Source organism: Xenopus laevis, chromosome 1L (assembly GCF_017654675.1).
Source record: "Xenopus laevis strain J_2021 chromosome 1L, Xenopus_laevis_v10.1, whole genome shotgun sequence".
NCBI classification, from domain to species: Eukaryota; Metazoa; Chordata; class Amphibia; order Anura; family Pipidae; genus Xenopus; species Xenopus laevis.
In genome coordinates, this window is record NC_054371.1 from 40,028,463 (window position 1) to 40,049,669 (window position 21,207).

The 21,207-nt window shown below is 44.1% G+C and overlaps 2 protein-coding genes across 4 annotated transcripts in view; both read left to right on the forward strand.

Annotated features, from left to right (window-relative positions):
• The first annotated feature begins 1,007 nt into the window (after window positions 1–1,007).
• Window positions 1,008–7,731, forward strand: LOC121402213. Of its 2 annotated transcripts, XM_041588728.1 has the most exons (3): window positions 1,008–2,393; window positions 4,839–4,922; window positions 5,885–7,731. In XM_041588728.1, the coding sequence occupies exons 1-3, from the start codon at window positions 1,388–1,390 to the stop codon at window positions 6,475–6,477; spliced, it is 1,683 nt and encodes a 560-aa protein (XP_041444662.1). In that variant the 5' UTR covers window positions 1,008–1,387; the 3' UTR covers window positions 6,478–7,731. The 2 variants fall into 2 exon arrangements, with proteins under 2 accessions (XP_041444662.1, XP_041444655.1); XM_041588721.1 differs by lacking the exon at window positions 5,885–7,731 and having other exon boundaries at window positions 4,839–5,815.
• The window catches only part of LOC108698241 (phospholipid-transporting ATPase VD), a 71,128-nt gene continuing 55,831 nt past the window's right edge, over window positions 5,911–21,207 (forward strand). The window contains exons 1-2 of one of the 2 annotated variants that reach the window (XM_041588716.1): window positions 5,911–5,994; window positions 9,158–9,253. The gene's annotated coding sequence lies outside the window, so the exon portion shown is untranslated. Of the gene's footprint in view, window positions 5,995–9,157; window positions 9,254–16,838; window positions 17,008–21,207 lie in introns of those variants that run through there. The other variant, XM_018229586.2, reaches the window with a different exon arrangement.

Consider the following 21,207-nt stretch of genomic DNA (forward strand, 5'->3'; position numbering starts at 1 on the left):
CGCCGGCTAAAATGAAAAAGTCGCCCGAAGTTTCCCCGTGAGGCAACTTCGGGCGACTTTGGAAAATGAGGAGATTAGTTGTCAGGCGACCAAATCTCCCCAAAACGCCCAGTGTGGCCTGACCCTAAAAGATTTTTACTGATAATATCTCTGCATGTATTGCCTGACAATATCAGTAGGAGACTGTCACTACTATTTGTCAGACATAACTTTCATACGATTGTTGTCTGTCAAATAATGAGCATCCTGTGATTTGTTCTCTTTACTACTTTATATTAATCTGAATGGCGATTATTCATCTGACATAAACTATAATCTGCACGTCTATGGCCATCTTTATTCAAATTAATGTATGGTTGCTAGGGTAATTTAGACCCCAACAACCAGATTGCTGAAATTGCAAACTGCTGAATAAAAAGCTAAATAACTCAAAAAACACACATAATAAAAAATAAAAAACAATTGCAAGTTGTCTCAGAATCTCATTCTCTACTTCCTACTGAAAGTTAATTTAAAGATAAACAATCCCTTTAGGGGAAGGCAGAGGTTAAAAATGATCCAACCAGCTGTTGGTGAGACAGTGGGAGGTGAAGTCCAACAACAGCTGGATTGCTGCAAGCTTAACATTCCTGATCAGTATAATAAATATATCTAACATCTGTTTTACATGGAAACAGGAGGATCCAGGGTTACTGGAGGAGGCCCAGTGCAAAAGCCCTATCTGCCCTCCAGTAAAACCGACCCTGCTCAGTAGACTATCAACATAAATATAAACGACAATCACGCCCTCTCTCTCTCCTCACCGGTGGCACTGCGCTACAGGGAGCTTCCCTATCAGACGCAGCAACCCGCTATAATCTTCTCCCTCCGCAACAAGCGAACTAGCACAGGTCACATGACTTCTGTCATGCCACTTCCTATTTCCCTAGCCAATCTGTGGCGCGAACAGCGGCTTTCCTGGCCAATAAACGCTGGAGGAAGAGCTCACTTCGGGTCATGTGACACAACAAGAGTCAGCGTTCTGTAAGCAGCGCGCTGTGTTGAGAAATAGGAATAAGTTGTGTCAGAAGATAGACGTGTTATCTGTGCTTCCTAAAAAGCAGCATTTCTCTAACAGAGTGAAAAGTCTGTACCTGTAGACTGGTAGTCATAATGAGAGCCCCATAGCAGCGAAGTCAGAGGAGGGGCTGCATGACCCAGCTCTGCATGCCAGCGGGTGATAGGCAGAAGTTGGAGGGAAAGGGGGGGGAAGGGGCATAGCAACAGGCTAGAGAGAGGGAAACAAAAGGAGACAGGGTAGGCTGGGCTAACCACCATTTTGTGTGGGCAGCGAGGGAAAAGGTTGGAGAGTTACCAGTGAGGGAAAAAGGGCACTTACCAGGTACAGATGGCTGGCAACATTGATGCCCTTTTGGACCGCATCAGGACTGAGGCAGAACGCAGGGGAGATGACTGGCTTCGTCAGATGCTGCCGGATGAACCGCCTCAACAGGCAGCGACGGTGGGAATGAGGACCCGCAGATCCAGGCCGCCGACCCGACTCAGCCCTTCACCCCCTATCCAGCGTCGGAGGGTCCCGTCGCGGAGCCCGCAGGTAGTGTCCGCGACTGGCAAGGGGAATGGGAGGCCCAGGGCACAGGACAGAGACAGCCGCCTGGCGCAGGAGCGGCGCATCACCCCCACTGCCGGTCCGTCCACGGCGCAGAGGGGCAGCAGGAGCAGCCGCCAGACAAGCGGAAGGGGGAGCGGAACAGCCCAGGGAAGTAGCGGAGGAGGGAGTCGGCACCCCCAGCAAAATGCAGAGGTACATCCCCAACAGTTTTCGGAGGAGGAGAGGGAGACGTCCGGTCACGTCGACAGCCAGGCGAGTACTGAGCGATATGCGGGAGCTGCCGGCATCTTAAGGGAGCATGCGCATAGGCAGAAAACCGGCAGGAGAGTTGAACCAGGTGAGCAAGGCATGCGCTCACACACCACAGATGTTAGACAGAGGGGGGATTTGGATGGGGGGGCCCAAACAATGTACAACAGGCTTGGCACAGAACTGAGCAGTGCAGGGGGGCCGGATAGCGACCCTCAGACGGCTGCCTGGGACACAGGTTCAGCCTTACAAGGGACTTCATCAGCACAAGGACCACAGGCAGGACCAGCAAGCGGTTTTATGGCAGGGTGCCAAGTATGGGCCACAGGGACAGAAAATTCCGGCATATCTGCGGTGGGTAGGGAAAGGGCAGCAGTGGCTGTTAGCGCTGCGAGCCAAGGTGTACCCCCCCCACTTGTTTTACCTCAGGTTCACAGAAGAGGAGATGGAGAGGGGCAGCAACCGCGGACGGCTCCAGACATCGGCACAGTTACGGCGACAGGGACGAATACCACCAATGCCACAGGACAAGGTATGGGCACGGGACAAGGGGCAATCATTGACAATGCTATGCCAGGCACTTCCCATTTAAGGGGGGAGTCTTTGGCAGGTTTCATGGCGGGGCTACGTCAGTTGATAGGCCAGTGGGAAGACAAAGGCCAGGGGGCGGGGTCTGGAGGACATAATGTGACAGCCTCAATAGGTGAGAAAGGGGCGACGGAGGCAACTACAACAAAAACAGGGGACAAGCCAGTACCTATGTCCGATGCAGCAAAGGGGCATGCGTATATTTGCTTCGAAGGTCCTATGGGGGCACACTTAAAACCGGAGGTGCGGGAAAAAATATGGAAACGCGAGTTTGTAGACATTTTCACGTTATTGCCCCTGGAAAGGTTTAACATTGACAAATTTGAGAAAGGCAAGGAGCATAGGAAGGAGGAAGATGAGGACAGGAGGCGTTTTAGGCTCATCCCTAGGACATTCGGGAACTGGTTGCAGGCGTTCTCGATTTTAGCTAGCATAGTGGGGGAAAAACATCCCGAACAGTGTTCAGCATTGTTTTGTTACTTGGATAACATATGGGAAGCCAATAGAGTGTACGGGGGCTTCGCCTGGCTCCGGTATGATGAGCAGTTTAGACAGAGAATGTCTATAAGGAAGGATTTAAATTGGGATCACAGAGATATTGGTTTGTGGATGAGGTTAATGAACAATAAGGGCTATCAAGGTTACAGCACGCAGGGGACGTCAGGGCAGCAGCCCTTTCAGGGCAGCTCCAGCGGGCAGCCTTCCAGCCCAGCTGGAGCGCACAAAAAAGGAACATGTTGGCTGTTTAATGACAGCCACTGCAAATGGGGGGCATCCTGTCGTTTCCGGCATGAGTGTTCCCTGTGTGCTGGGAACCACCCACTTAGCAGATGTTTTAAGAAAGGAAAAAGAGACGGGAGTGATTTCAGGAGGGGCCCTGGAAAAGGGTTGGACGCCAGTGAGAATAGAGGCGATGCTCCCTTGGCTAAGTAATTATCCCAATCGAGAGAAAGCAGAGTTACTACGGGGAGGATTTTCCGAGGGTTTTCGAATTCCCGGGGGGACAGATAAAAAGGGGGGGGCCAGCAAAAATTTGAAATCAGCCCGGGAGAACCCAGGGTTGGTGTTGGAAAAACTGAGAAAGGAAGTGGATTTGGGACGTATGGCAGGCCCTTTTCAAGAACCTCCTTTACCGAACCTTAGGACATCTCCATTGGGGTTGGTGCCCAAGAAAGAGGCTGGAAAGTTTAGGCTGATACACCATCTTTCTTACCCGAAGGGAAGTTCGGTTAACGATGAAATTGATAAGAGTTTGGTGCGAGTGTCTTATACGTCTTTCGATGAAGCAGTGCAGTTGGCAAGGCAGGCGGGAAAAGGGGCATTGTTGGCAAAGGTCGATGTGGAATCTGCCTTCCGGCTTTTGCCGGTACATCCCGAGTCACTGCATAGGTTAGGGTGCCAATTTGGGGGTCATTACTATGTTGACAGGAGTCTTCCCATGGGGTGCTCAATTTCATGCTCATATTTTGAAGCCTTCAGTACATTTCTGGAGTGGGTAGTGCGCACTAAGGCAGGTGTGGGGTCAGTCATTCACTATTTGGATGATTTCCTTTGTGTGGGCCCTTCGCAGTCTAATTTATGCGCAGTGCTCCTCCAGACATTGCAGGATGTGGCTGTACAATTTGGGGTCCCTCTAGCGGAGGAAAAAACTGAAGGGCCAACGACATGTCTAAAATTTTTGGGAATAGAGATCGACACCATTCGGCAAGAGTGTCGGTTACCGGAGGATAAGGTGTCCGGACTGGTGGAGGACATTGGCTATGCAATGAGGGCAAAAAAGATAACACTAAGACAGCTTCAGTCCTTATTGGGTAAATTGAACTTTGCTTGCCGAATTATTCCCATGGGAAGGGTTTTTTCCAGAGGTTTGGCCTTGGCAACGGCAGGTGTTACACAACCACACCACTTCATTAGGCTTAATTCGGGGCACAAAGCAGACTTGGCGGTGTGGAGCGCTTTTCTGCGCGATTTTAATGGTAAAGCCTATTGGCTGGGGACCACAGTTGAGAATTCGGAAATTGCCCTATTCACGGATGCTTCAGGGTCAATTGGCTTTGGGGCATATTTTCAAGGGAGATGGTGTGCGGGACAATGGCCGTTGGCATGGGCAAACAGTAAACTTACTGGCAATTTGGCTTTTTTGGAGCTTTTTCCAATTGTGGTGGCAGTGGAGCTGTGGGGTCGATGGTTGGCGAACAGATCTGTGCTGTTTCGATCAGACAATACAGCAGCTGTGGCAGCGGTCAATAACTTGACTTCATCCTCTCGCCCAGTGCTAGCTCTTCTGCGGCACTTGGTGCTGCGGTGCTTGCAACGCAATATACACTTTAGGGCAAAGCACATACCAGGTGAAGTTAATGAAATTGCTGATGCTTTGTCTCGCTCACAGTGGATCAGATTCCGGGGGCTGGCGCCCGAAGCAGAACTGGAGGGAGAGCGGTGCCCAGACCGGATTTGGGAGCTGGTGCATCAGGTATGATGGAATGGGTACGAAGGTCATTAGCCCCAAGCACTTGGAACAGCTACAATAAAGTATGGTGTGACTGGGCTCTCTTAGAGCAAGAGATGGGGGTGTTGGACAACAGTGATGACAGGCTGGGGCTCCTGGCGTGGCAACTGTCAAAGGATTTTGACAGTAACGTGTCCGTCAGCGTGATTGAAAGGAAGTTATCGGCTTTGGCTTTTTTGTTCAAATTTCGGGGCTGGACGGACATCACAAAGAATTTTGCTATTAAACAAGCAGTTAAGGGGTTCAAGAGGGGAAGGAGGGCAACAGACGTTAGGAGGCCCATCACCTTGAACATTTTGGAGGGAATATTTGGCCAACTGTGGGGCATTTCACATTCACCATTTGAACGGTTGCTATTTAGAGTGGCTTTTTCCTGGGCTTTCTTTGGGGCATTTAGAATATCCGAGTTGGTGAGTCCCAACAGGGCAGGAGCAGGGGGGGTTTTGAGGGAGGACATAAAGAGGGAAGGGCAGAGTTTGTCAATTAGGATTAGAGAGGCAAAAACCGACAAAAGCGGAAAAGGTCTTATGGTGGAGCTGCATGGTGTAGAGGGATTTGACGCTTGCCCAGTAAGATGTTTTGATGACTATTGCAGGGTCAGGAATGAACAAGGGGGCATTTTTCTTATTCATCAGGATGGTTCGGCCTTATCTAAATTTCAATTTGTGGCGGTGCTGAGGAGGTCCCTGGAGGGTTTAAAGCTAGCGGCGGCCGAATACGGGAGTCATTCGTTTAGAATAGGGGCCGCCACAGAAGCAGCCAGATGGGGTTTGGATGAAACAGTCATTAGACGGATTGGTAGATGGGAGTCTAACAGGTTCCGTTCTTATGTTAGACCAAGTAGAGTTGAACGATAATTAAAAAAAAAAAAAAAACATTTTTTGTTTGGGGTTAATTAAAATGGTAGTGACTTGTATTTCTTTCAGGTACCCGGCCTTGCAGGGCGTGGCTTCTGGGACATTCTTACATACATTGGGCGGCACAACGGGCTACGTTTCATCAGGCGGATGGCCAGTTGGGTTTTCAACAAGCACAGGTGCAGTTGCGGTGGGTCAGCAGGAGGGGGCTTAAGTGGGAGGAAATTGTACCTTTGGTTGTGCAAAAGGCAAAAGAATTCGGCCCACCTGACATTATTGTCATTCATGCGGGGGGCAATGATGTAGGGCAATGTCCCATGAAGTTTTTAATAAAAGACATTAGGAGGGATTGTCTCCGGTTGTGGTCCCTTTTCCCTGAGGCCGTGCTAATATGGTCGGAGATCATCCCTAGAGCCCTTTGGAGAGGTGCCCATTCACATCAAGCCGTGAACAGGTCTAGAATTAAGATCAACAGAGCAGTCTCAAAATTTGTGCAGGGCAATGGCGGGATAGTTGTGAGGCACATGGATCTCGAAAAAGATCGGGGTTATTTTCGACCGGATGGGGTTCATTTAAATGATTTAGGCTTGGATCTATTTAATTTCAGTTTACAGGAGGCCATTACACTAGCATGGAGGGCATGGCGTTGTATGCTGAGCTGAAGGAGTCCAGCTCTGCATACTGTGGCGGGTCCTTTTGTCAGTCTACCGGGGAGGTGATCTGTTATGGGATGGCAGATCAGGTCAATCTGGGTGGTTTAACCCCTTAAGGTGGGTGACCACGGTTAACAAATGGAGTACTAAAGGGGGGCAATAGGAAGCCCCGGGAGAGGCGGCAGGGATCCTCTCAGCTAGGGATTGGGCGGCTGGAGGATATCCTGGTTTGCTTTGGAAGGGGTAGACTGACAATGGGCTCAGGCAGACAAGTTTGGGTTACTCATTGTTATTATCCAATGGAATTGTTGTAATGTTATTTAAATGGATTTTATGGATGAAATATTCACGCTTATATTTGTATTGATGTTATGCATTGTTATGTATTAATAAAAGCTGTGGCCATGATCATTCCAAATAATGATATTTGTCACTGGTTATTATGTGTCAGAGGAGTGAGTGTAGGCAGATGCATGGGTCATGAGAGCCCCATAGCAGCGAAGTCAGAGGAGGGGCTGCATGACCCAGCTCTGCATGCCAGCGGGTGATAGGCAGAAGTTGGAGGGAAAGGGGGGGGAAGGGGCATAGCAACAGGCTAGAGAGAGGGAAACAAAAGGAGACAGGGTAGGCTGGGCTAACCACCATTTTGTGTGGGCAGCGAGGGAAAAGGTTCCCACCCACCCTCCCGTTAGCTTGGGGATAACAACTGTAGCTGGTCAATGCTATTTGTTAAGTGTTGCCCTGGGGGGCTTGAGGGTTTGAGGGTATTATGGGAGTAAGAGGGGTATTTGTCACAGCACAGGCGGGTCCTTTTGTCAGTCTACCGGGGAGGTGATCTGTTATGGGATGGCAGATCAGGTCAATCTGGGTGGTTTAACCCCTTAAGGTGGGTGACCACGGTTAACAAATGGAGTACTAAAGGGGGGCAATAGGAAGCCCCGGGAGAGGCGGCAGGGATCCTCTCAGCTAGGGATTGGGCGGCTGGAGGATATCCTGGTTTGCTTTGGAAGGGGTAGACTGACAATGGGCTCAGGCAGACAAGTTTGGGTTACTCATTGTTATTATCCAATGGAATTGTTGTAATGTTATTTAAATGGATTTTATGGATGAAATATTCACGCTTATATTTGTATTGATGTTATGCATTGTTATGTATTAATAAAAGCTGTGGCCATGATCATTCCAAATAATGATATTTGTCACTGGTTATTATGTGTCAGAGGAGTGAGTGTAGGCAGATGCATGGGTCAAGCCAATATCACACTACAAGGCGTTGTGATGGTCATTATTCATCTGAAATTACCAATCTACATTCATTAAAGGGATTGTTCACCTTTAAATTAACCTTTAGTATGATGTACAGAGTGATATTCTGAGACAATTTACAATTGGTTTTCATTTTTTATTATTTGTAGTTTTTGAGTTACCGTATTTAGCTTTTTATTCAGCAGCTCTCCAGTTTGCAGATTCAGTAATCTGGTTGCTAGGGTTGAAATTCCCCTAGCAATCATGCACTGATTTGACTAAAGCTGGCCATAGACGCAAAGATCTCATGGTACGAATCGAGGATTCATACGATTTTCGATCAACGATCGGATCCTAGCGGTGGCTTTACGGGCGGTCGGATCGCAGGACCGCATCAACGAACAGATGCGGCGGCGATCCAGTGGGATTTTTAGTCCCATCTGATCGAGATCTGGGCGACTTTCGATCGGGGAAGCCCGTCGGGGGGCCCCATACACGGGCCAATAAGCTGCCGACTTGGTCTGTCAGCAGCTTTTATCGGCCTGTGTATGGCCACCTTAACTTAATTGGCTTTTGTCAGAGCCTAGAACAGCCACAGCAGCAGATAAGATACTTTTGTAACAATTTCAAGATTAGCAAATAAGTAATTGTAAAAAACATCTATAGTATTAGGGTCTCCGAACAGTGTAATGATTACTCACCACAAACGGGAAGTGGCCCAGGTGCACCGCCCTGAGCCCTCAGCACGGGGGGCGGACAAAACGGACAAACCAATATGGAGCAGGCACTCAAGCCTATGATTAAGTGTTGATGACACGAAACGCGTCAGGCTGAGGACACAATAAACTTTGTTCATTATGACTTGTCACCTGGTGGAAGTTTGCCTTATTTGAGTGCCTACTCCATATTGGTTTGTCAAATAAGTAATTGTAACAATATAAGATAACAGGTCCCTTGGGAAAAGTTAGACTCACAGCTTAAAGGGCAATTCACCTTCATTAGGAAAACTGTAATAACCGAAAAAAACACAGAAATTTGTTCAAACTTTCATAACCTGCGAAATTTTGTAAAAATTTGCTTCGATATGTGCGGCAACTTTTTTGTCCCTCTTTTTATTTCCAAAATGTTGGTAGGTATGGGTGGGGGTAATATGTACATTTTCAATAAATTGTACAAATAGTAATAAGAACGGCATAATCTGACATTTACTAGGCAAATGATCTAGAATGTTTAATAGTCTCATATGCAAATTCTAGGTGTTGAGAAAGAAAGGAAAAAGGAAAAACATCAAATGAAGTGAACAACGTTCAGTTGTTTATTTGATATAATTTATCCAAGGGGGACCATACTTTCCAAAACTTGCTACTTTGATTATGAATAATATGAGTTATCTCTTCCATTTGTCTGATCTCTTCTGTATTTGTAATCCATTCTTTTAATGTAGGTGCCTGCACAGTTTTCCATTTTTTTGGGACCATTGCTTTAGCAGACTGAAGGAGATGAAGAGTGAGCATATCCATGGTGTCCTTTTCCCCACCAGGTTGGTTTAAAAGTATTTGTGCTTGATAGTACAGGTATGGGACCTGTTATCCAGAATGCTCGAGACCTGGGGTTTTCCGGATAACGGATCTTTCCATAATTTGGGTCTTCATGCCTTAAGTCTACTAGAAATTCATTTAAACATTAAATAAACCCAATAGGCTGGTTTTGCTTCCAATAAGGATTAATTATATCTTAGTTGGGATCAAGTACAAACTACTGTTTTATTATTACAGAAAAAATGGAAATCATTTTTAAAAATTTGGATTATTTGGATAAAATGGAGTCTATGGCCATTCTGTAATTCTGAGCTTTCTGGATATCGAGTTTCCGGATTAGGGATCCTATACCTGTATTTGCTTTTTAGTTGGGTTCAGTGACGCACGTTTAAAAGCTGGAAAGATTCAAAGGAAAAAGGCAAATAACTATAAAACTATAAAAAATGAAGACCAATTGAAAAGTTACTTTGAAGGTAAACCATCCCTTTAAATACTTCCAATGATTTTATAGTTGTAATTGCAATTGAAAGTGCACCCCTTTCTGTTCTGTGCGTAATTTAGCAGAAGTCGGTTCTTGTCTATGTCTGCTGGCTTCTGCTACACTGTTTCATGAGTCAGAACGAGTAGGGCAGAGAATAGAAACAGCCAGACACGACTTTCAGTAGCAGTTACCTTTCCAAATAAATGTTAAAATTTACATCTTCTTTTGATATGTTAAAACAGTTTCTGGGTGGAGGGTCTACTTCGGCTTCCAATCGATTTACATCCCATAGTGCAACAAGCTAATTTCTCCATCCACACGGGATGTTCTACCCCCATTACGTTCTGGAAACACATTTTTGATATCGAAATTGGAAATGACGTACAGACGTTCTTACGTGATTGCAACACATGCCATACTACGTCATCCTAAATTGACATACTATTGCAGCTACTAATCTTCCTGTGTGTTTTGCTATCATAGATTTTAATGCTTCTGAATGGGCATGGTATTTCTAAGAAATCGCTCAAAAAATGTCTCTCTGCATTTTGGGACAACAGGCGATTTTAAGTAGCATTGTGTGTGAAGTAGCTGGTGATTTAGACAAATCGACTTGTTGCCGAAACTCGCTTTTAAAGGGGTGGTTCACCTTTAACGTAACTTTTGGTATGTTACAGGACGGCTAATTCTAAGCAACTTTTAAATGGCCTTCCTTTTTTTTTTTTTTTATCGTTTTAAAATTATTTGCCTTTTTCTTCTGATTCTTTCCAATTTTCAAATGGGGGTTACTGGCCCCATCTAAAAAATATGCTCTGTAAGGCTAAACATTTATTGTTATTACTTCTTTTTAGTACTCCTCTTTCTATTCAGGCCTTCTCCTATTCATATTCCAGTCTCTTATTCAAATAAATGCATGGCTGTTAGGGTAATTGGGCCCTAGCAACCAGATTGCCTAAACTGCAACTGGAGAGCTGCTGAATAAAACACTAAATAACTCAAAAACTACAAATAATACAAAATGAAAACCAATTGCAAATTGTCTCAGAATATTACTGTCTATGTCTTACTAAAAGTTAATTTAAAGGTGAACAACCGCTTTAATAAAAACGTGGGCGGTTAATCTTCCCGTTTGCCACTACCCTTAGGCTGGAAAAATGGAGTAAATAGCAGTATGTAAAAACATTGAATTTATAAAGCTACGTAGGTTCTTTTATGCCACCCAATCTATGTATGCAGTATGCAGTGCAGTTTTGGACTCCAGTCCTTAAGAGGGATATAAATGAGCTGGAGAGAGTGCAGAGACTAAGTGCAACTAAACTGGTTAGAGGGATGGAAGACTTAAATTATGAGGGCAGACTGTCAAGTTTGGGTTTGTTTTCTCTGGAAAAAAAGGTGCTTGGGAGGGGACATGATTACACTTTACAAGTACATTAGAGGACATTATAGACAAATAGCAGGGGACCTTTTTACCCATAAAGTGGATCACCGTACCAGAGGCCACCCCTTTAGACTAGAAGAAAAGAACTTTCATTTGAAGCAACGTAGGTGGTTCTTCACAGTCAGGACAGTGAGGTTGTGGAATGCACTGCCGGGTGATGTTGTGATGGCTGATTCAGTTAATGCCTTTAAGAATGGCTTGGATGTTTTTTTTGGACAGACATAATATCAAAGGCTATTGTGATACTAAGTTCTATAGTTAGTATAGATATGGGTATATAGAATTTAATTAAAAGTAGTGAGGGGTGTGTGTGTATGGATGCTGGGTTTTCATTTGGAGGGGTTGAACTTGATGGACTTTGTCTTTTTTCAACCCAATTTAACTATGTAACTATGTAACTATGTAACTATGTAACTATGTATTTTACATCATTGTTTTTATGGTGTAACACTTTAAAATAATAATTTAGGCAGTTCATTTGTCTCATGTTGTTCCCAAATATTCTGGATTTTTTAGCCAGATGTCTCCCACAGTTTGACGCCCAGGGACAGTTTAGGAAAGAATTACAGAAAAGGTACAAAACAAGCCAAGCCATCAAGTTAGAAGAGAGGCGTCAGTCTCTACTCCATCCCCACACCTCAACGAGGACTCCCAGAATTTCACAAAGGCATTATTTTTGTCTTTCTTTAGTAGGGAATAGAAAACTTTGGTGACATAACTTTTGGCTGCTAAGATTACGTGTAATAAGTCTGATTCTGGAGCGGGGGGCACCATTATATAATCTTGGTAATAATGCTTCAGTCAGGAAGCATGATGTAGGTATGGGATCTGTTATGCATAATACTCGGGACCTGGCGTTTTCCAGGTTAATAGATCTTTCTGTAAATTGGATCTTCATACCTTAAATCTACTAGAAAATCAAGTAAACATTAAATAAACCCAATAGGCTGGTTTTGCTAAGGATTAATTCTATCTTGGCCTGGATCTAGTACAAGGTGTTGTTTTATTATTACAGAGAAACGGGGAATCATTTAAAAAAATTTGGCTTATTTGGATAATATGGAGTGTATGGGAGACATTTCGTTATCGCTTTTTTGGATAATGGGTTTCTGGATAACGGAACCCATACCTGTACTAAATGAATTATATAATACTATGTCTCACCATCCTTATTACACTGTTTATGTCAAAGAAATGTAAAGCTCTTTAAAAGTAAATCCACTGAATATATGTAGTACCTTAACATATCTTTACATGTAGGACTTTCTCCGGGTTCTCCAGTTTCTTCCCATTCTCCAAAAACATACAGGCAGGTTAATTGGCTGCTATTAAAATTGACACTATTGTGTGTGTGTGATAGGAATTTTAAGTACCATTGATGCAGGGACTGATGTAAATGATGGAGATGGATAAATATAAAGTGCCGTAAAAATAAAGAAGAAGAATTTGTTCAAAAACACAGATCACATACAGTTCCTAAAATGTCCAGGAGATGGTACCAAAGTACTGCATATGTGCCATGAATCTGAAAACGCCCACACAGTAGCTTAATTAAGACCTATTTAATTTTACATTCATTTGTTTTGAGGGTTTACATTTCCTTTAAGGCCTCATGCAAATTTGCATGAAGGCTGTAGAGACGTCATGTTCCAGAAGTACATTTCTGGGAGGCTGTTAGTCGGTTCCCCAAACACTATGTCAGGCACTTACAATGGTAGGGGTTCTTTTTTTTGCAGGAGAAAGCTATTGGGAATGGGTGCCATTGCTGGTGTCCCTTAGAGAGTGTTGTTAGAGAGTTTGTTGCACAACTGTCTGTGCCATACTCTGCCTGTGTCTCCCAAAGACTCAGGAGAGTTGACATGTCCACATTTTCTGGATGTAGTATCAGCCTTCCAATCTGTTTTACTTTTTTCTCCTATTAACATGGTCATAATTAATAACCTTATAAGACCTTATCCTAACATAAAATTATTGCAGCAATAAAGTGGTGATTCTTCTGGAAATAGGTATTTCAATATTTCCCCATGGCTTTTTTACCTGTGCATGGGGAGCCTAAAGCTATACTTGTAATAAAAAGAGTGTGCTGGATATGATGTTAGCAAAGGGTGTGGGGAAGGGGGGTTGGATTATCTGAAATGCTTGGGACCTGGGGCACCCATAGTTATACTGCTCATAAGAAGAGTTTTCCTGTGCCCTACCCACGCCTAAACTCCTGCCTCGTTTGCCCATCAACCTTGTTAAAAAAAACATCATAAAAATACAATAAAACACCTCCCTAGAAATACAGCAATGCCACTGTTCTGCATGCCTGTTTACTAGATATGTAAAAAGTCCTGTACCTTATTTGTGTAATGGCACCCACCCTTCCTACACATATTTTTAATCCTTTCTCCACCCTTCCTTTCCTACCCTGTTCCCCACTATATTTCCATGTCCTTTCCATACCTCCCAACTGTCCTATTTTTCTCGTGACAGACCCAATTTTGACAGCTCAAGCCGCCGTCACGTGTTTGTTATGGAAATGTCCCAGCTCTCTCTTTCATCTCTGGCAGTGAACAGCCAGAAAAAAATACAAAGTTTCTAACTTAATTGGCTTTTGGCAGAGAGCCCAGCATAAATACTTAGATACTTTCGTAACAATTTAAGATACAGTTCTCTTGGGGAAACTGTGATTTGCAGCAGTAGCGTCACTAGAGGGGGGCAGGCCCTGGTGCATGACGCGCAACCGGGCCCCGACCCCTCCGTACGGCCGAATTTTTCAGTGGCGCACAGGCTGCCACGGGACCCTGAGGGGGTGCGGGCCCTGGCCCGCCCGCACCCTCTGCTCCCCCGGTAGTTCCGCCACTGATTTGCAGCTTAAAGGGCAAGTCACCTTCATTATCAGAACTGTAATAACATAAATGGGCGTGTCCAAAAAAATCTATGCACTTCCCGCGGGAAAACTTTTTGTCCCTTTTTCTATTTCTAAAATGTTGGGAGGTATGCCTTACTTATCTTCCAACTATACACAGACATGCTCCAAACTTTGCACTATAATACAAAAACAAAGTAAAATAAATAACACCCACCTGTAACCAAAACCAGGGTTAAATAAGCTTTATATATTAGAAAGCCATCTTCCAAAGGAACCACAGCAGTGACCCCTGCCTTCCTTTTCTGGATTTGAATGGTAAAAGTGCTTCCTATGGCTGTCAGAAGGGAGTCACTTAGGTTATATGCTGTGCGATTCCTTGACTGCCTCTATTGTTTCTGCTCTACATGATGAATGTTTCTGTCAGCTGAAGGTTCCGGGTGTGTTGGCCCAGATGCAGATATACACAATGGATTTCGGGGAAAAAAACACAGGAGCTTGCATTCTTGTGCTGAAATCTACTGTGTGTGTCTGCACAATTGTCCTAGGTGCAGGTAGGACAGGAGGCTAATGCTTATAAGGGGCTGTTTCTCTGCCTGCGTATTTTAGCAGGCCGATTTTCAGCCCCATCTGGCATTAGGCTAGCTCCACAATAGGACTAAAATATGCAGGACGATTTCAACCCCCTACTGCGGTCAGTAGCCTCCTTCTTCTGTTTGCATCTGGAACCAGGCCCGGACTGGCAATCTGTGGGTTCTGGCAAATGCCAGGGGGGCTGCTATAAGGTCCCATAGAAAGTCAGTATTTAGTGGGCTGGTGGGGGCTGTTTGGGCATCTATGTCGGCTGATTGGGCCTCTGTGTACCTGAAATGCCATGGCCTATTTTAATTCTCAGTCCGGACCTGTCTGGAACCATTGTGTCTTGTGCCACATACTGGGAAGATTTCAGTGAAGTGAGACTGCATTTCTTGCCAAAATCCACAGAGTGTGTTTGCTCTGGAGCCAACTCAATGGTTTTGAATGCAAATAGAAGGAGGTTACTCCTCACGATAGGGGCTGAAATCAAACTGCTTATTTCAGTGGGCCAGTATTTTGTCATCCAGCAAGTGGACCAAAATATTCAGTACCTTTTTTCCCAATCAGGCCAATTTTCAGCCCCATCTGGTATTAGCCTAATGGTATGTCCACACAGATTCTTTCCAATATGAAAAGTGCTTGGATTAGGCTGAATCCCGAATCAAATCATGGATTCGGTACATCAGTTATTTTTAATTTGACATCATATACAATCCAAAGAACTGAAATATGCTGACATGATAAGAGAGTAAGAAAAACATCATGAGAGTCATGAGCCAAAGAGCAGCAGACAGGTGGAAACCTGCCCTGAAGCCTCACTATAGCTACTGAGATAATAAGAGACTTATCATTCCTGTGCAAAGAAGCCAATGTTTGTACAACCTGCTTAGTCTTGGGAAACCAAGAAAAAAACATAAGGAGTCAAGAAGAAGTCTGCGAGGATAAACAAAACCCATCGAGAGGTTGCTAAGTATAGTTTGTAGTTGAATCATTCCTCCAAGCCATTAATTAACAAAGGTGTGAATTATTATGGTCAACAATGACAACTGTATATCCTTCTGAATACACTGAAAATGGGGAAAGGGAGTAGAAGGGATGACCTGCTCAAAAATGACACAGTGCACAGCTTGACCAAGTTGACTAATTTGTTTGCTTTCTTAACAATTTGGCCAGCAATTCATGTGTGTATGGGCTATCAATGTCATTGGTTTGGAAAATAAAAATCCAATGTCAGGCCAGTCCTCTGATATATGAACAACTATATGTGCCTATAGTAGCAGTGTGAGAATAGCCTTTGGTAAGGGACTGTGACTGTAGGATAGCAGGTATAGTAGGGAGAGATGGTGCCTATTGTAGCAGTGGGGATAATAGTCTCTGGGAAGGGAGTGTGACTGTGGGATAGCAGGTATAGTAGGGAGAGATGGTGCCTATAGTAACAGTGGGATAATAGTCTCTGGGAAGGGAGTGTGACTGTGGGATAGCAGGTATAGTAGGGAGAGATGGTGCCTATAGTAACAGTGGGATAATAGTCTCTGGGAAGGGACTGTGGTTGTGGGATAGCAGGTATAGAAGGGAGAGATGGTGCCTATAGTAACAGTGGGATAATAGTCTCTGGGAATTGAATGTGGCTGTGAGATAGCAGGTATAGTAGGGAGAGATGGTGCCTATAGTAACAGTGGGATAATAGTCTCTGGGAATTGAATGTGGCTGTGAGATAGCAGGTATAGTAGGGAGAGGTGGTGCCTATAGTAACTAGGGTTGCCACCTGGCCTGTAAAAATGATGGTTTATCCCAATGTTATTAATAGGGAAAAAAGATAAATATATAGGAAGGCCAGTATTTTTTCCAGAAAATACTAACCCTAAAAGTAACAGTGGCATAATAGGTCTCTGGTAAAGGACTGTGGCTCTGAGATGGCAGCTATAGTCAAGAGTTGTATTTAATTTTGATCCCATTCTATTTAGGGGGCTGCCAGTAGGCTAAACTTCCAGCTAACTAAGCAGTATGAGGCCCCATTATTTCTGGTGGAGACCCTGCAACATCATATACAGATGGGAGGGACCCCTAGTCCTTACATAGTGAGCTAGTGTCAGTACAGCTCCAGGAGAGAACGTGCTGTGAGTAAGCTGTGCAGCAGGATAAATAATACTAAACAACCGCTGATCTTGCAGCAGCCCCAGCAGCACTATAAGCTTTTAAGCGCTCGTCACTGAATCCTGGCCTCTGATTGGCTGTGACGCGCCTCCCTAAATCGTACAGCGCTGTGTATTTGCCTCTGAGTTGCACTTCCTCCCGTGAGCCGGCTCCGGGCAGTTGTGTATGTTTAGCCATGAGAGAGACTGGAGCTGCAGCCTGTGACCTTTAATTGTACCCGGGATCCACCTGCAGCCGGAGCTCCAGGATTGTAATGGTGAGAAGGCCGGGGATTCGTTGTGTTAGCGCTCATGTTGTGCAGCTCTCTCTGGGTCGGGTTCAGTAGATGTAACAGCCGAATGTACTGTAGCTCCGACTGGCTATTGTTGTAGGGTGGGGGGATGGGGCTTAGAGCGGTCGTTTACGGGTCAACTACAAATCGCAGCGTTCCATCCGGGAAGCGCTTCCCCCAACTGTGCGACTGATGTTCCCTAGGGACCCTAATCTGTGGGACAAGCTTCCGGCTGAGACTGGGTTTAAAACAGGCTGTTCACCTTTGTGTTAACTTTTAGTATGACCTACGGAGTGATATTCTGAGATCATTTGCAATTGGTTTTCATTTTTCATGATTTGTGGTTTTTGAGTTATTTAGAATTTTATTCATTCTGTAACATTCTTAAAGTTAACTTAAAGCTTATCCACCCCTTTAAAGGGGAAACTTGAACTCAATGCATACCTCCCAACATTTTGGAAGTAAAAAGAGGGACAAAAATGTTTTTCCTGCACGTAGCGCAGCAATTTTTTGACCACACCCCTTTCTGTGGCCACACCCCCCTAATTACCATGTTTGTTTTACAAAATTTGGCAGGTTATGAAAGTTTGAAAATATTTCTCCTTATCTAAACTGTGTTTTTGTGTCTCAAAATTGTTACAAAGTATCTTATTTGCACCTGTTAGCTGTACTGGGCTCTCTGCTAAAAGCCAATTAAGTGAGAAACTTTGTTTCTTTTTCTGGCTGTTCAGTGCAGAGAAAAGAGGGACTTTCCAGTACAAATGAGGGACTGCGGGTTGAGCTGTCAAAAGAGGGACTGTCCCTCCGAAAAAGGGACAGTTGGGAGGTATGCTCAATGTACAGGGGGGGGAGCAAGTTGGCAGCTTTAATCACTTGCTCTCTATTTGGGGATGTTGTTATTGTTAATAGCTGTTATTTATAAAAACAAGTAAATAGGAAGAAGATAAATATCTATATATATATATATATATATATTTATTTTTTTTTGAGAAAAGATTTCCTCTTTTGCACTACCCCAAGGCACTGACAAGTGTGACGCATACATACCGTCAGCCAGAAAATCAGATCCTAGTGCTAGTTGCAATATGTCAGGGGAACCTGATTTGCAGCTCAAAAGAAATTCTGTTTAAATGTTAATCAGGTCCACCCTAGCCACTTGGAAATGGGCTTTACGTTCAATTGCCATAGTGCCCAGTGAGGATTCAGTTGCTGGTGTGACTGCTGTCATCTATGAAAAGCTGAAGTTGTACCAGCTGATGTTAATAAATATCTGTAGTCGCATACAAGATAATCACTCCAACTGGCTCATGTGAATGGAAGTGTAATGGGCCAGAGGCCTTAACCTGCAGCCAGGCAGTAGTTTATCTCTCAGCAACTCTGTAGAGAGGAAAGAGGATGTGATCGTTGCTAGATGTGGTGGAAAATATTGCTGAAGTCATCTCCTTCCTTTGCTTGCAGATGCCTAGATCAGTCTGACTGCCTATTGATTACAGGTCTAGGATCTATTATCCGGAATGCTGTGGACCTGGGGTTTTCCAGATAGGGGATCGTTCTCCAATTGCTAAAACACATTTTAACATTAAATAAACCCAACAGGGTTGCTTTGCCACCAATATGGATTCATGCAGCTTAGTTTCCATCAAGAACAAGCTACTGTTTTATTATTACAGAGAAAATATGGTTACTTAGGCAATTATACAGGTGTATTGTATCTGGGGGTATCTGAGCAACTTAAGGGCAAAGACACGCGCAAAGATTCGGGGAGATTTAGTCGCCTGTCATCAAATCACCTCTTCGTGGGGTGACTAATCTCCCCAAAAGCCTTCCGGCCAGCTAAAATCTAAATCAACGCCGGGATTGCACTCGGATCACTTTGTTTTCTGATGTTACCGGAAGTTGCCTCACGAGGAAAACCCTTTCCGCCGGCTAAAATCTAAATCAACTGCGGGATTGCACTCGGACCGCTTCGTTTTCCGATATCGCTGGAAGTTGCCTCACGAGGTAACTGTGGACAACTTTGGAAAACAAAGCACTACGAGTGCCATCCTGCTGGCTGGCTTTTCTGGAAATTAGTCGCTAGAAGAAGAGGCGATTTGTCGCCATGCGACTAATTCTCCCTGAATCTTCATGTGTGTGTCTCTGCCCTAAGGAGAGCAGGTTGAGCTTCAGACACAGACCCTTTCAGGAGACCTGATTGTAACGGCGGGATGGCACTCAGAACGCTTTGTTTTCCGATGTCGCCGGAAGTTGCCTCATCGACCTTATTGTACTACAGACATAGTTCTACCCAATTTCTCACACTGAGCTGACAGGTATAAGAATACAGGGAGGAAATGAGAATTCCGCTATCAAATATGCCTTAGAGCTATTAAATGCACAAATATTTGCTTTAACCTTGGACTACGAACACATGGTGCATGCATTTTTGAATGCAAATGTGTATGTAGTATTTATAAACACAAAAGTAGTCTCCATGGGGTGCATGTGTGATGCATTTTAAAGTTGTTGTTCACCTTTGAGTTAACATTTTTTATCATTTGGGTTTTTTGAGTTATTTAACAAATCCCCAGTTTGCAATGTCAACAATCTGGTTGTTATGGTCCTAATTAACCTAGCAACCATGCATTGATATGAATGAGAGATGGAAAAATGAATAGGAGACGCCTGAATAAAAAGGAGAGTAATTAAAAAGTAGCAATAACAATAAATCTGTACAGAGCATTTGTTTTTTTAGATGAGGTCAGTGACCCCCATTTGAAACCTGATAAAGGTCAGAAGAAGAAGGCAAATAATTAAAAAAAAAAAGTATATTACAAAACAACGAAGACCAATTGAAAAGTTGCTTAGAACTGTCCATTCTTTAACATATTTAAGGTTAACTTAAAGGTGAACCACCCTTTTAATGCATTTCACAATTTTTGAAATTGCAGTGGACAATTATAATGGACTTAAACCCCTTCAAGAAATGCTAATTTGTAATGCAGCCAAAGAGCAGAAAAACAAAATAAAAAACAGTGCTCCTTGATTAGCCACTGCTGGGAACAGAGGCCAGTGCTGGGGTTATTAAGGGTGGGACTGCTAGGATTGAATGCACTAGTAGGGAATTCATCTGGCAGTATTGAGAATGCAGTTTAAAGGGGGCTCTGTGAAAAGGAAATACTATACAGGCACAACAGAATGAGAATTATTTAAAGTTTGCAGAAAGATATACTATTAGTCAAATGTTGCTAAGGATGCTGGGAGCTGTAGTTCACAAAAGTCAGAAAGCTATGCATTTTTACTCTCCAGTTAACTGGAGGCAAAGGTGCTGTGTTTTATATGGATTTTTAACTGTCTTGCACATTTCCTAAGGGCTGCTGTGCTGGCAGCAGACGGAAACCTCCATAAATTCCTTTTACATGAGCTCACCATTATAATAAAATCCAGCCTGAGAGCATCTGATTTTAAAGGGCATTTGGCCCTCTAACTGGAAATGCTAATGCCACAGAGCTTCTTTCCTATTTAATATCTGATGACCTCCATAGGGACAGGTATGAGATCTATTACCTGGAAACCTGTTCTATAGAAAGCTCTAAAACGCAGTCATAGCCTTAAAGGGGTGGCTCACCTTTGAGTTAACTTTTAGGGCTCTTACTCACGAGCGTTTTTACCTGCGCTCCCCTGCGTTCTGTTTTTCGGCGTTCAGCCGCAGGGGAGCGCAGGAATAGACGCATTTCATTTTTTCAAATGGGCCTGTACTCACACAGGCGCATGTAGGCGCCGAACGCAGGAAAAATGCAGCATGTTGCGTCTCAACCTACGTTCGGCGCCTACATGCGCCTGTGTGAGTACAGGCCCATTTGAAAAAATGAAATGCGTCTATTCCTGCGCTCCCCTGCGGCTGAACGCCGAAAAACGGAACGCAGGGGAGCGCAGGTAAAAACGCTCGTGAGTAAGAGCCCTTAGTATGTTCTAGGATGGCTAATTGAAAGCACCCTTTTAACTGGCCTTCATATTTTCTTTTTTTGTAGTTTTTAAATTATTTGCCTTTTTCTTCTCTTTCCAGCTTTTCAATGGTGGTCACTGACTCCAGCTAAAAAAAAACAAATGCACTGTAAAATTACACATTTATTGTTACTCTGTAGTACTCGTCTTTCTATTCAGACCCTCTCCTATTTATATTCCAGTGTCTTATTCAAATCAATG

What these genes read in the sequence shown, in the direction of transcription:
- LOC121402213 (XM_041588721.1), top strand. Translation starts at nt 1,388, where the DNA reads ATGGCTGGCAACATTGATGCCCTTTTGGACCGCATCAGGACTGAGGCA. An exon ending in CACCAATGCCACAGGACAAG is followed by an intron (nt 2,394 to 4,838) that starts GTATGGGCACGG and finishes TCTCGCTCACAG; the next exon opens with TGGATCAGATTCCGGGGGCT.